Raw genomic sequence first — 14,745 nt, 5'->3', positions numbered from 1 at the left:
GCCTGTGTCCCCTCTGGGGGTGGCTGCAGGCAGCCTCCGCCCGCTGTGCCTGTCCCGGGGCTCCGGGTGCCAACTAGTGTCCCTGCAATCCCGAGAAGGAAAGTGCTGCTATTTCTCCTGTGGTTTTGTCGGCAGCGAGCAGCTCTTCAGGAGAACTCAAATCTAAATTTTACTGCTTGTTTTTCTCTTCTCCAGCCTTTATTGCACCTTTGGAGCACTTTGGCTTGATGTATCTCTCAATCTTGCGTTGCTCCCAGCTGAGGTTTTCTTGCCTTGCTCTTCTGACAAGGTGTAATTCCTGGTTAATGAAGGAGACAAACCTGGAACTTGAGAGGTGTGCGAGTCCAGCAGGGTGGCTGAGCTTCAGATATCTTTTGTTGTAAATGGATTTTGACGTGCTGAGGCTAGTATGCTTTCTGCATTTGAACCGTGTGTGTGACTCTCTCTAGCCCTTTATTCTAAAGGCAGCTGCTCTCTCTCCTTGTGGCCTCTAAATGAGAAATTCAGGTTTTCGTATCTCCACAGTGGTAAGAAATCTTTATAAACTGATGCAAGGATCCCTTTTCATATCATTTTGGAGCCTTGAACCTGCAAAACTCTGATTCCCAACCCTGACTGACACATGAGCTTCTTCCTGGATGTTTCAGAAGTAGATGATGTGAACTCAAAGTTTCTGTGCTCACGTATTTATTTAGTGGAAAGCAGGAAGCCTGGAGACAGGGGGACAAAAAATCGCTGTTGTGTAGTAAGCAGTTTGACCAGCTCACTTCCTGGCTTGTCCATTTTCTGCACTCAGGAAAAGAAGAGAAGGAGAAATGACGAGGAAGAAGAAGCATCAGAAAAGCGCCAGAAGGCCCCAAGCCCCCCCGGCGGGGAAGAGGAGGAGCTGGGCTCGGACCACGCCACGGTGTGCTCCATGAAGGTTCGTGTGCCTGCGCCCCTCTGGAGGCAGGGCAGCCACAGCACCTCACCCGTGACGAGGAAAGATGATCCAGGGCTTGCGGTAACGTAGGGTGTGAATCCTGTTATCCCACTCCTGCTACGGGCTGGGACAAGTGGCCTGATCTGTTCCGCTCGTCCGCCTTGGTTGTCTGCCTCCCCTCCTCCCGCTTCGCTTGCGTGCGCTGTGAGGCTGCCGCTGTCTCCGTGTGGGCTTTGCCAGTCACCGTGAAAGTCTGGAGTTCGCTGAGGACTCCAGGGGATATTGTAATACTGAGAAAGACGCCTGTGCTTTCAGCTTGTGATCGTGGTCAAAGGTTACACATGAACTTAATCAGAAAATGAAGTTTTCCTTCCCTCCCAAAAAAACCCCCAAAACTGAAGCACTAGAATTCCCCTATCTTTCTTAGAATAAAATCAGAAAGTATGACTTAAGCTTTTTAAACTGAGATTCCTGATCTCTGTAGCATTGTGTCCTCCCCAATCACATCTGTTTGCATTGATGCTCTTGCGAAACTTCCATTTTTCACGCCACCTGAATTGCGTCTCATGACTTCTGTTGCATCATCCACAAATCCCCGTCCTGTCCCCGTGCTTTTAAATACAATAGATACAGATAAGCCATTTCAGTAGTGAATGGCTCCTTGCCTTTGTAAGCCCTAAGCTTGTTAATTATAGCATGGAGGGAAAAGGTGAGGAGCCTGTGTAGCCTGTTAATCTCTTGTTGGTACTATCTTTGCTTTTTTTGTGTGAAGATCTGTGCTATTTGCTGCTTAGTCAATACTTCCCGGATGAGGCGGATTGTATGGATGCTTCCTCTTGCACAAGTAAATAGATTGTAAGAGGAAGGTTTCATCACCTACAACCATCAAGTTCTTGCTCGTTATGGAGAAGCCTTTTAAAATTGAAATAAGAATAGGGGAGGGAGGGTGTGTTTGGACGCAGGCCATGTGCTAATGTTGGGTTTGAAAAGTGGGATGGGGGTGGCCAAAGCATATCCCTGGAGTGGAACTGCTGGGGAAATGTGGGAAACTCTTCCAGCACCTTTCCTGTGCTGAAACTTTTGTCATTACAAGCCCAAAACACACATAGCCCCATGACCTGAGCTTAACTCCTGCTCCTAAGATTAGCCCAGGGAAAGGTTTAGAAATATAGTCTTCGTGTTTTATACAGTGATGTCAGAGCTCACCAGTACACAAAGCTGGATGTAAAGCTGCTCAGGAAAAATATGAGCTTGGGACCTTTCCAAAGGAAGGAGGATCTTTACACCCCAGCTCGCAGAGCTTTGTGTGAGCACTGAGAATTAAGCACATTGACCACCAAGAAGGTGTTTTGGCACGGGATTGCTCAGCAGAAACACTGCTGGTAGTGGAAGGACAAGAGCATCTGCAGTGGGCAGTGAGCTCCCCAGCCAGCTGTGGCTGGTGGAGGCCAGGTACACATCTGGGGCAGGCAGATGTTGGGTCGCAGTGCGATGGGGTGTTCAGAGGGCCAGTGTGACCTGGGGGCTGAAAGAGGTGTGCGGTGGCAGGGGGGAAACCTCGTACCAGCCCTGTTTTGTCCCAGGCTGCTTGTGAGCTCTGAGTTTTGAGGTTGGCCAGGTGAGCAGCGGTGGTGTCTTCTGGCCTTCAGAACATGCTTTGGACCAGAGAAATGCATGAATCTGCCTGCAAGGAGTTGCCTTACAGGGCAGGGCGAGGTGGTCTCCAAATAGCTTAGGGAAGTTTGTTCCTGCCTTGACTGTCATGCTGAGATCTACTGTCACCTGCAGGCCCCTCTCTATTTAGCCTGTTGCTTGTTTGGAAGCACCTGTGGGTGGCTTGCAGCTGCACAGCATCTCTCTGGAAGGGTTGGCAAGGTTTTTTCCTAGTGGTACCTTACCTACTTGTGATTGAGAAGCTGAGACATAGGCAGGGGTCTACCAGATTCCCCTTTCAAGTGCTGTTATGCCCCATGTGGTGCCAGCCTGCCCATCAGTGCCCCAGGGGGATGAGCGACCCACTCTCTGAAGTCAGGGCTCAGAGGCAAGCATCAGTTCCTGCAGCACCGAGCGAAGGAGGGCAGCCTGCCCAGCAGAAGCAGCTGGCTGATGGGATGTGTCACACAGCTCTGCTGGGACCTTGCAGAGTGACTCTCCCCAGCACATCTCTTAGCCAGGGCAGCACCGTTTCATGATTGTGCACTTCTCTAATGGGCTCAGTGCTCTTGGGTGCAGCTGTTAAATGTGTCCTCTCTGTGACACTGTCTTGTCTTGTGCTCAGCTGAAGTTTAGCACCAGCATCCTGAGAGCATCTGAAAATGAGCACCTAGTGCTGCCTTTTTTCTGCTGCCTTGGTGGGTGAAGTTTCCAGCGGCGCAGGCAGCAGTGACACTGGGAGAGAAGGTTCCTTGTTACTTGGCTGCTGCTCCTGGGCTCTGCAGGAACTGCTGTTAAGAAAGAGCCTGCCCTTTGACTTGAAAGTGATTATTTTTTTTTTTTTTCTCACTGTATTCTTGTTTTCTGGGGCATGAAAGGGCGGTGAGGTTTAGCAATGCTTCAGCTTTCCTTTATCCAGTGGTTGGGATGTGTTTGCTTGCCTTCCTGCCTTGGCCAGAGAGACCTTGGCCAGGAGCCCCTGGTGCAGAACTCTTTCCTTATGGCCTGACCTGCAGGGCTGCCTTGCAGGTGGCTCCACATGCTGGCTCGCCCCGTCTGTGTGCTGCTCCGACGTGGGTAACCTGAGGTAACTCCTGCCTGTGCCGCTCTCGTGCTTGGCTCCTCCTGCAGATGCGGGTGGTAGGGCCTCTGGTTTCCCCCCTTGCCTTTCCACACTTGCCACTCTCTGTTAGGTCTGGCTAGGAGACTGAGCGTCCGAGAGAGATACCTGGCCCTTGAGCAGGGGGAGTAGAAAAACTAGTCTTGGTTGCTGTTTTAGCTGTCAGTGAAGCTGCACATTCTTGGTTTGCCCCTGAAACTGGTTGGGATTCTGCTCACCTGCCTTGGAAAGGAGGAGGAAAGGGGATGCTCCCTGTCTCTCTGACCTATGTGGGAACATGGGGCTGAGTGAGGCATTTCTAACCAAAATCTGGGTGAGGGATCAGGGAAAAGAAATGGTTGTATTACAGTCAGCTGAGGTGACCTACATCCGTCCGAGGTCCATGGACAAAAGAACATCTTGGCCTTCTCTCTCCCGTTTCAGATCACAGACAGGACCGAGTCACTGAACCGCTCCATAAAGAAAAGGTATTTCTGGGGCTGACCTTGGGGTGCCGCAGGTCCCTTCTGCAAACCGAGGGTGCTGGAGGGCCCTGCTGCGGGGAGGGGAAGGAGGGACAGGCCGCCTGTGGCCCTCAAAGTCCCCTCCTTCTGCTTGAGGCACTGGGGGATCACTTTAATCTTCTTCTCTGCTTTCCAGTAACAGCATAAAGAAGACTCAGCCTCCCCTCCCCGTGTCGAAGATTGATGACAGGCTGGAGCAGTACACACAGGCTATTGAGGTGGGCTGCTGTGCTGTCTGTCTGCCCCGGCCTTCGAGGAGCTCCCTTCGCTGGGCGCTGCTCTCCCACCGTGCCTCTTAGTCTTACCATCTGGGAGGTGACAACTGAATTGTCTCCCCTTGGCTGGGAGCACCCCGTTCTGTCTCCATCTCCCTTCACAGCATAAAGCAGGTTTCTTTAGAGACCTGTGCCATCCTTGTCTCATCATGTTCCCTGCTTCAAGGGTGGGAGCATCTGGCAGGAACTAGCAAGACCTGCAGGTCTCCTTTTACACCCCTCGTCCCTGAGGACCTCCAATTATGGGGAGAGGGGGGGAAAAAGAACACGCTCCCTGATGGTGATCGTTCTCCATTTATTTTCCAGACATCCACAAAGGCTCCAAAACCTGTCCGACAGCCCTCTCTCGACCTTCCCACCACCAGCATGATGGTAGCCAGCACAAAAAGCCTCTGGGAGACCGGAGAGGTCACAGCTCAGTCTGCTGCGAAGCCCCTGCCCTGTAAGGTACGGCGCTTGCAGGACTTGCCTTGCTCCTGCGGGGGAGGGGGGGCTGCGTTAGCCTTGGTACGGCGCGGTGGTGGTGCCTACCAGCTATAGGCATCTGCGTTGGAGATCCGACCTCCTCCATCAGGATGCAAGGCTCACTGCAAAGACCCCAAAGACCTCAGAGCTTTGCTTTGTCTGCGCTAGAGTCCCAATTTTTTTTCTCTGTGGTACAGCTAGGAAAGCCTCTGTGCTGCTGGTTGGGGCTCTGTTTTGAAATGGGAATAAAATCAGCTGGTGGGGAGAAAGCGTAGGTCTGCTGCAGCGGCTAGAACTGAGCTCCGTCTGCTCAGCGCAGACTTCCATCTAGTACCAAGATGATAAAACTTGTAAACTTGGAAAATGCAAAGAGTATTTTGTATTGTGCTCTTAATTTCACTTTCTGGTCATTCTCAGCAAGGCTGGTTCTGTAACACATCAGTTGCAAACCTCTGTTTGTGTGAGTAAAATTCCTTCCACGTAAAAAAAAAAAAAAAAGCCTTGATGTTAACATGTCCTAACTATTTAAGAAAATAAATATTTTGGATCTCTGATCCAGGCTTTTGTTGAGAGTAAGAGAGGGGAAAACGTAGGCCATACTGGGAATAGGAGTAAGTTTTCAGTCTTGGGTTTTAGCTGCAGCTGCCATAGGTCAGATTTTGTGATCTTCTAAATAAAAAAGGAGGTCAGATGTGTGGGTTTGGAAGGGACGTGAACAATGACATGTTCGCCAGCGTTAGCAGTGAAGGGTAATGAGAACATCATCTTCTCAGGATATCGTGGCTGGAGACATCATGAGTAAAAGAAGCCTTTGGGAACAGAAGGGCGATCCCAAGCCTGAGACCAGTATCAAGGTGAGTTTCTGTCTGTGTGAGCATGAAAGCACTTGCTCTTCTGTGGAGAAAAAAAAAAAAAGAGCTCCTGGCTGGGTTGTGGAAGCATTGAGCAGGTGTTCTGCAGGGACAAGGGCTGCCTGTATCTATCAATGCAACCGCATACCCAAGAGCTCTTCCTAACAGTGAGCTGCTGTTGCTTCAGCCCTAGTAAAAATGGGGGCAAAGTCGTTTTATAACCAGTAATATCGAAGGGTGTCTTGAGCGGCATGTTGTGCTCAGCCCCCGAGTTGGGACCCCCAGCCTTCTAGGCTCAGAGGGAACTGCAGATGTGAGTTGCTTTGCTCTTGTTAGGCGTTTTAGTCTCGAGAGCAAAGAAAGCACGCAAAATTAAGTGAAGCCAAACCTGAGACAGTAGTAACACTTGCAGACGGATCTGGGGGTTTGTGCCGACCAGTACATTTGTGGGAATGCCCATTAAAATGCACTGCTTGAACTGTCCAGGCTGGGAGAGGAAGATGAAAATACCTTGTCTGTTCCCGAGCTGGTACTGCTGCCAGCGTGGTAAATGGAACCGGCTCTTGCCACGGGTGAGAGCAGCCCCGGCTGAGAGCCCTCCCTCCTGACACCTGGTGCTGCATCTTCCCGTTCTGTTCCACCTCCCGTGCCTGCTGCTTGAAGTGGTGGTTGGTCTGTGCAAAGAGCTTACGTGGAAGTGGCAAGAAGGGAGCACAGAGCAGGCTGTCTCCAGGCCCTCTGGGATTAGACAACTGTATCACATGCTCCTCTGGCCTCAGTTGTGTGATCTCGACTGCCTGTTTGAGGAGGAAAATGCTGACTTTGGCTCTCTTTTTTTTTTTCTCTCCTCTTCAGTCCACTCATTCTGGCAAAAGGTATAAATTTGTTGCAACAGGCCACGGCCAGTACAAGAAGGTGTTGATAGATGATGCTGCAGAGCAATAGCATGCTTGGAGAACTCATTAACCAGGTAGGTGGGGTATGACCTTGCACTGTGTGACAAACTCCTGGCAGTGTTCTGGCAGGACATGGGGGTTATTTCTGCTGGGTGAGTTGGAAGGTGCCGTACGGTAACAGCTGGAGCCTTGCTTCTGGGCAAACGTCTGATTTTCTGAGCTGGAAGCCAGTGGGCACACAGCAGGGGTTTGTTTTGGTTTCTGACTTTCTGATGCCACTAGGAAGCGTAAATACCTGTGTTAGTTTAATCTGCAGAATAAGTCCCTCAGCTACTGCTGTTTGGATGAAGATGTGTTTGCCTTTGCTAGTTTGAAGGAATAGTCTCTATCTGCTTTTTAATTTTTTTTTTCTTATGCTCTCTGATGTTGCAAGGACAAGTAGATAGCTGGAGGGCATTCTGGCTGAGTGTGGGGGCTGAGGTACTCCTGAAATTCAGATGCTTCTGGGGTCTAATTCCCAGATTTACTGAATTAACCAGGGGAAAATCTTTTAATGATTTCAGCAACCTCTTGGAACCAGCCTGTAATTAGGTTGTAGAGGGGAGGACATGAGCATCTGCTGTGCTGGGTAGACCAACAGAGCAGAAAGGGCTGTCATCAAATGTGCAGCAAGGGGGAAGGCAGAGCTGGGTTGCTGTCTCTGTGCCCTCTTGAAATGATTTTTGGATCTCGTGCTCTTATTGTGGTTGTGTTAATAGATATCCCGGTGTTATCTTGAGTGGATGATGGTAGAGGGTTGCAGCAATAAGGAGGACTGGCATAGAGGGATGTGATAACTGGTTGGATCCAACTGGGCAGCATCTGGCACAGTGAGAGGAGAGGAAGTTGTTGGGGGTGAAAACAAGCTCATTCACTTTTTTCCTACTATAAAAAAGAAGCTTTATTTCATAGCCAAGCTTATAAATAGCTCTGTCTGCTACAAAACACCTTTTGTTTCTAAATTCTTCTTTGGGCTGTGTTCCTTCTTTCCTCCCCCCGAGGAGCTGGCTTTGAGCGCAGCACATCTTGTTTGGGTTTCTTCCTTTTGCGGTGCCCATTTACAAGAGCAGCTCTCCTGAATGCCGCTTTGAGGGGGCAGCAAAGCCTGCTCAGAGCTGTGGTTTTAGATGTGAAGGAGGAGGAGCCCACAGGACTTGTATCTCCAACTTGATTCTCTGCCTGTGGCTTTCAGGAACCTGTTTTAAGGTCTCCTCTTTGGTGGGTCCTCTTTCTCCTGAAGTCTGTTTCAATGCACCAGGTGGGATCCTACCGAGCTTCAGTTCTTTATAGCAAGCAGGTTTTGGTTGCCCTACCTGAGCTGCTGCTAGCAGCTCTAAGGAAGATATCCTCAGCTCTGGTCTCTTTCCAGCACCTTTTCTTGAGAGGCCAGTGAGTGTCACGGGATGTCCCCCTGGGGCTCCAGACAGCCATAGCTTGACACTGTTGCCCTGTGTGCTCCTTCACAAGGAAGGTGTTACAGGCTGCGAATAGCCAAATGACTCTGATGGCTGAAGGACCTTGGCTTGTTTCTCTCCTTGGGTTTCCAGCTGGCTGTGTTGTGTGCTTGAGGCCCCTGCTCCCCAGCTCCTCTCTGCTCCCCTCAACTATGTTCATCCTTTTTCCCTGCTGCTGGATCCCTTCGGTTGCCTTTTTGCTGCCAAACTCTTCTGACTTGCCCCCGTGTCACTTACCCAACACCACCGCATCAGCTTTCTAGTTGCTTGAGCACGGCTACAGTTTTTCCTCCTCCCCTCCCTCCCGGAGCTGCGGGACCTCTGAGCAGGCTGCAGAGCCAGGGCTTTTCTCTAAGTGGCAATTTGGGCTCTTAGAAGCTGCCCAAGGCTGTTTGACACTGAAAACAAACCAAACCCTGTGCCCAGCAGGTTCCCTTCCCTCGCCCAGCGCGGCAGCTCGGCTGGGGTGTGCTGCAGTGGCTCCCAACGCGGGGGCACTGGTGGGAATCTGTTGCTCCAGGCATCTGATACCTTCTCCTCTGTGATGCTCTCGTGCCAGGGTCCATCTCTGCAGGACTCACCGTGCCTGCTGTTTGCCTCTGCCCTTCACTTTTGGGACAAAAGGACTAAACCATGCAGCCAGACCTGCTGCCTTCTGCTTCCCACGGTGGGAATCACTCCCCACTGGAGATGCTTCACCTTCCACCCCTGCGTGGTGGGACTGGGCTGTGGACGCAGCCTAGTGGGAAGCCCAGCAGATGCAAAATGAGCCTTATGTGGGTGTCGCTGGTTTGTTTTGGGTGGTTGTCCTCACTGTAGGACAAAGTGGCTTAAGGCACAATTGCTTCTGAAACCATCTTCCCTGGCCAGATTCACTTCGTCTCGTAAGTGTAATCAGTGTCGGCTGTTCTGCTTTGTGCTAATGCTGTGGATCTTACAAACGCAGATTTGTGCACAGGCACCCATCTTGCTGTGGGATAGTAAGGCGCTGCTTTCGTGCTGTGTGGCAACGTTGTCTTTATCTGCGTCAGGCATTCTACGTGTTTTACACTGCGTTCTCTCTGACTTTTGATTTTGTGTTGCTGTGTGCTACAGTCTTCTCTTGCAGCACGTTGAATTCTTCTGCAGAGGCTTACCTGGGATCCACTTGTGATTACTGGTGCATTTCCAACCTCCCTCTGTTCAACTTTTTCTTGGGAAGCTGGGAGGTCAGAGATATCCAAACTTTAGATACTTGGTTATTCTTCCTTCTTGTTTTCTAATTTTTATTCCTTGGCATAGGGAAGGTGTTATAAAACAAAGGGGATAAGAACAGCAAAGTGAAAAGTTCAGTAAGGGTTTGATGGTAACTGAGCTGCTCTTATAGCATCATTGCAAAATTGGAAGACTTCAGAAAAGCAAAAGGGGCTCTTGATTTTGTTTCTAAGTGTTCACAGTTTGGCTATGGAAATTTTGGTCAGGTCCATATCCTCTGCACACAAACGGTATGGAAAGGGCTGTGTATTGAGTTTCCTATTTGGACTAAACATGGCAATCCTATATTAGCTGTGTAGGAACATCTCAGCATATGACAAAGTCCCTTGTGAAACGGAAATAGCTGATCTCCAGCTTTCATGCTTGTAAGCCCACTGGCGATGGAGGTGCAAAGGGTGGCTGTAATGCTGGAAAGCAGAGCTGTCTGTGGATGGACGGAGCTGGGGGGTTTAAGTACCCTTTTTTCAGGACACCAGGCACCAGTAAGTATGCAACTATCGTGATGTTCCCCCTGAAAATGAGACTACATGCAGTTAGCAGACACCCCCCCCCTCCCCCAAACACACCCCCCTCCCGAGAAAAAAAGCACCTTGTTTAAAGACAGAGTTGGCGACCCACATGCTGATGCACGCTCTTGCGGTACTGAAAGCATGGTAAAATACACAACACAGCTTGACTGCCGCAATAGAGTTAGTCTTCTGTGCGCTACGATTTAGTAGACTGACCAAGGAGGACATCAAATGATGGTGCCTGGTTTTTTAGGCAGGGGAACTGCTGTGTGAGAGCAGGATGGATACCTTGTGCTGTGCCTTGGGTGGCAGGATGAGCTTCCACCTCGTTCGCAGTGAATGAGTGTGGCGTGCACTTTCAGTGGAGAAGCTAAAGAGATGACGTGAGGTGATGTGTGTTCTCTTTGAGTTCAGTTTCTAAGATTCCTTAGAAGAGATGTGGAGCAACCCAGATTCCTTCATGTCTCATCTACAACTGCTTCTGTTTCTAGGATTTATCTTGGTCTTAAACACAACAAAATAAACTGATATTCCATCCTCCTCCTCTAAACTGGGCTTTTTCTACCCAGAATTTGTCTTCACCGTGTCCCTCCCCTCTCCTCCCCCTGTTACTGCAGATGGTGCGGCTTGTTGGCTCTTCTTAAAACAAGTGCATGTTTCTTTTCCTGGCTCGTGACCTGTGGATGTGGTGTATTAACACGTTTAAGCTTATATACATATGGAGAGTAACTCTTAAAGCCACAGCATGAGGCTGCTGGCTTGGAGAGGTTTTATTTAATTTTATTTTTTCCTTACACTAGGCTCTGATAGGCAGTAAACCTAGTCATAGGTATTCGCTTGTTTGATGCCCTGTAGGAACCTCCAGAGGTGAGGGTCTGGTGGAGCAGCCTGGCTTCAGTTGACTGACCATCCCGATGCCATTCTGTTAAAGCTCTTGCTGTGCTCCTCAGCCACTTTGGGTCTAAACCGGCTCACCTCGAAGGCGGTGGTGATCTTTGTCATGGGTTTGGCAGCCAGTTCCTTCAGTTTCCGGGCATCGAAGCGTGGCTTATGTAGGAGGATGGGTAAGCGGCGGGGAAGAAAGATGCTTTCTTCTTTCCGTGGCTGTTTTTCTTCTGCTCGCTGCTGCTTCTCCTTGTTGACTGTCATCTGGTATAAAATAGCATCCCACATCCTTGTTGCCCTCGATTTAAATGGCCTGTGGTCTTGACTGATGATTGCTTGAGAGTTGTCCTTCTCTTGGCTTCCTTCCTCCTGTCCCAGCTTTTCCATCTTGGGCTCTGGGAAGTTGGATGCTTCTGGCTGCACCATCAAGTGCTTCTTGAGGCGATGCCAGCCACTGGCATTGGCTCCAGGAGGTCTTTCTGCTTCTGCTGCTGATGGTGCTGGCTCAGCTTTGAGAGGGGGGCTGGCATTTGGTAAGCTGGGGGTCAACTGCGGTTGAGTTAAATGTTCTGTGTTGGTGTCCGTGGAGGTGGCCTCGGTGCTGTCAACTTGTGCAGGGCTTGCTGTGGCTGGATGTGCTTGCCTCCAGGGAGGGCTGGGTGTCCGTGGTTTTAGGATGTCACCATCTTGCTTGGGTAATTCAGGAGCACTCTCTGATTCAGATGTTTCAGTGTAGTTTCCATGGGTTGCAGGCTTATCGGTGTGGGTATTGGAGGTGCTGGGCTTGGGTGAAGGGGCTCTGACGGGCTCTCCAGTAGGAGCAGGTATGGGAGCTTGATCAGGAGGCTCTGCCTCTGCAGCAGAAAGGAGGGGAGGCTCCAGGGTGGGAGCTGTGGCCTTGCTGTCATCGAGCGGGGCGGGTATCTGCCCTGGAGATGGTTCAGAGTGGCTTGTTTCAGGTGCCGGAGAAGAAGGCCTTTTGTCTTCATGGCTGGTGGTGGTTGTTGCTTGGGTCTGATTTGATGTGGGTGTCTTAGCCCTGGGTGGCTTGACGCTGTGGAAATACGTGTGCACCTTGGTGACGTAGGTAACCTCTGGTGCTCGCTCTTTACTGGGTGTACTGGAAGGAGGAGGCTGGGGGAAAAGAGCTATTGAAGGGTCACATGGAGTGGGAAGGTGGGTGTCCGTGCCTTCAGGTTTCTGTGGAATCTCAGGAGCTCCTGGCTTGTGTAGCAGGGGCATGGCCGGGGAGGTTGTGAGTATGAGGTGTTCGGCAATGCGCCTCTGCTCGGTGACCTTCAGTGTGAAAGGCTTGCTCTTTCGGAAAGGGGAGGGGATGCGGTGGGTGATGGGCTTGATGGAGAGGTGGGATGGAAGGCTGGCAGAGGGGGGGGCTGTGGTTTTGGGGGGCTCTTCTGGGGGAGTGCTTTCATTGTGCTCTAGGTCAGAGCTGGCCTCGTTCACGGGCGAGAGGCAGGACCGAAAGGGCTTGGCTTGCTCTGAAGCTAGGATAGCGTTCTTCTTGGCTGCCTTCTTCAGCAGGCGCTGGAGCCGCAGGTTGTCCTTCCCAGGCTTTGGTAGGGTGGGAGGGGGAGAAAGGTGGTGGTGGATGGGAGCAGGCTGGATGGAGGATGATACTGTTATGAGCATTGTCATCTCCTGGAAGAAAACACAAAGCTTAGAGTTGGTGTGGGCTTAGCCCTGGGCTAGATTCCGAAATGTGCACACATAAGGCCCCCTCTCCATCTCTCCAAAAGCCATAGATATGGAGTCGGTATTGTGGGAGAAGAGCGTTGGCCTTGGTTTTCTTAGTCTCCCAGGATAGCCTCAGAGGGTCGTGAGGGTGGTGTAGCAAGGTGAGAGATGTACTGGGAGGATGCTGTATTGCCAAACCTGGAGCTCTCCTGCTCCTGGCGTTAGCACAAAATCCGGTGAGAGTTCCTTGGGACCCCAGGTGTCCGTGTCTTGGCAAGTCCTAGCGGGATTTGAAAGGAGATGTCAAGAGAAACAGAGGAGGTCTGAAATTTTGAAGCTTTGAAACACTCTCCGGAGGCACAAGTCGGGAATGTTTCATGGCTTTCCAAATTCCAGTTATTAATACTCTGATACGATGTAATGTACAACAAAACAGCCATGAACTCCGTGTGTCGTTTGAGTCAGTCAGCACTGGTCTTGACTGATTTCGGCTAGTGTAAAGACGTCCCTGTGAAATGCTGGACTTTTCATTTAAAGTTATTTATCTGGTGAGAAGGTGCTTTGTCACAACACTAACCCTGACTGGTTTTTGCTGCGTAAAGCACAGCAGCAACCTTCTCCTTCTGCAGTCAATCTCAGATTGACTAGTAAATCAATTTAAGACTAGTTTTCTCTTTCCCTTGGGGAGCACTGCTGCTGTCCTGCCTGTGTCACTCCTTCAGTGCAACAGAAGTGGGTCGTGCTCTGGGCCAGGTCTTATCCCCAGTGGCAACTGCAGCTGGACTTGCTTTGGCCAACACTGTGCTGCTCCTGGGGGGATGCACAGCGGCTTCTCCTGCTCTGTCACTAACTCACCACCATCTCCTTTCTAGTGAGCACTGGTTAGATTTCCTGCACGGTGGCGCTAAGGGTCTGTGCTGGGGATAGAAAGATAAAACTAGTCTCAGTTCTTCCCTTTTTCTCTTCCTGAGCTGAGGCTGAGGAGCACCAAACTTAGCCTCTGACCTGCAATGACTCTTTGGCAGCCCCCAGAAAGAAGTCTGACTGTCCTGGCTCTCAGCACAGAGCTGCTGAGTTTTGCTATGGAAGGAGGAAAAGCTATAAATCGCTGCGCTGCTTAACCCCCGTGCTGGATGCAGCTGAGCATCCTGGAATGAGTACGAGGAGGTGGGGTGGTCAGGGTTGCCCAGTGGGGCTATTGCATGTGCTCTGCTGAGTTCCTCATGGCTCCCTGCTCTGGTTAGTGTGGGTATGTAGCATGATACCCGCTATGTGGGAGCACTATCCAGAATAAAACTCTCAGAAGCGCAGAACGGCGATTTGTGGTTGAGTTCCTGGCGCTGCCTTTGGGCTTGCGGTGCTGCGGTCAGCACGGGGCTGGGAAGCTGATCTGGACTGCAAGCAGGTGGTGTATCTGCCAAAACTGCTTGTGGGTGGCGGGAAGAAGGATGGCTTTTTAAAAAACAATAATTGAAAAATTAGAAAAAAATCACAACAGCAAATGAAAGCACTGAAGAGAGGTGGCATGCGGGGCACAAAGCCTTCAAGGTCAAGCCCTCGCCGTGGTGGAGGAGAAGTCCTCCGGAGCAGAGCCTGCAGTGGGCAGGGTCTGGGCATGTCCAGTAAGCAGTGCGCTGCTGCCAGCAGATTTCCTCAGCACAGGACAGACACGGACCTGTTGGAGCAGGTCCAGAGGAGGGCACGGAGATGCTCAGAGGGCTGGAGCACCTCTGCTGTGAGGATGGGCTGAGGGAGTTGGGGCTGTTCAACCTGGAGAAGAGAAGGCTCCAGCGAGACCTTACTGTGGGCTTTCGATACTTAAAGGGGGCTTATAAGAAATGGGATAGACTTTTTAGCAGGCCTGTAGTGAGTTTTAAACTAAAAGAGGGTAGATTCAGATGAGACACAAGGAAGAAAATTTTTACGAGGGTGGCGAAACACTGGCAGAGGTTGCCCAGAGAGGCTGTAGATGCCCCGTCCCTGGAAACATCCAAGGCCAGGCTGGACGCGGCTCTGAGCAACCTGGTTTAGTTGAAGATATCCCTGCTCGTTGCAAGGGCTTGAAGTAGAGGACATTTAAAGGTCCCTTCTGACCCAAACCATTCTATGATTTGATGATTTATTTCAGCTGCAGGCATGAGAAACCTCTTGCTATTTTGGCAAGGGGGCTTGGAGGGGATTTGTGCCAGCTGGGGGTGACAACTGTTGGGCATTCCCAGTGGCT

At 50.8% G+C, this 14,745-nt stretch overlaps 2 protein-coding genes across 3 annotated transcripts in view; one reads left to right on the top strand and one right to left on the bottom strand.

The window, feature by feature from the left end:
• LSP1 (lymphocyte specific protein 1) overlaps window positions 1-14,745 on the top strand; it is a 50,981-nt gene that overhangs the window by 33,020 nt on the left and 3,216 nt on the right. For both annotated transcript variants that reach the window (XM_040608869.1, XM_040608870.1), the window contains exons 5-10: window positions 797-922; window positions 4,119-4,162; window positions 4,335-4,416; window positions 4,780-4,920; window positions 5,712-5,792; window positions 6,645-6,759. In XM_040608869.1, coding sequence (XP_040464803.1) covers window positions 797-922; window positions 4,119-4,162; window positions 4,335-4,416; window positions 4,780-4,920; window positions 5,712-5,792; window positions 6,645-6,734 — 564 coding nt within the window. In that variant the 3' untranslated portion in view covers window positions 6,735-6,759. The remainder of the gene's footprint in view (window positions 1-796; window positions 923-4,118; window positions 4,163-4,334; window positions 4,417-4,779; window positions 4,921-5,711; window positions 5,793-6,644; window positions 6,760-14,745) is intronic.
• Window positions 10,836-12,476, bottom strand: LOC121094777 (proteoglycan 4-like). The gene is made up of 2 exons (XM_040608844.1): window positions 11,163-12,476; window positions 10,836-10,988 (listed from the first exon to the last, which is right to left on the bottom strand). Exons 1-2 carry the CDS (start codon window positions 12,474-12,476, stop codon window positions 10,836-10,838), a joined length of 1,467 nt encoding a protein of 488 aa, XP_040464778.1.

This window comes from Falco naumanni, chromosome 10 (genome assembly GCF_017639655.2).
Source record: "Falco naumanni isolate bFalNau1 chromosome 10, bFalNau1.pat, whole genome shotgun sequence".
Taxonomy (NCBI): Eukaryota; Metazoa; Chordata; class Aves; order Falconiformes; family Falconidae; genus Falco; species Falco naumanni.
The sequence above is the reverse complement of the archived record's forward strand: the minus strand, read 5'-3'. Positions and strand labels throughout refer to the sequence as shown.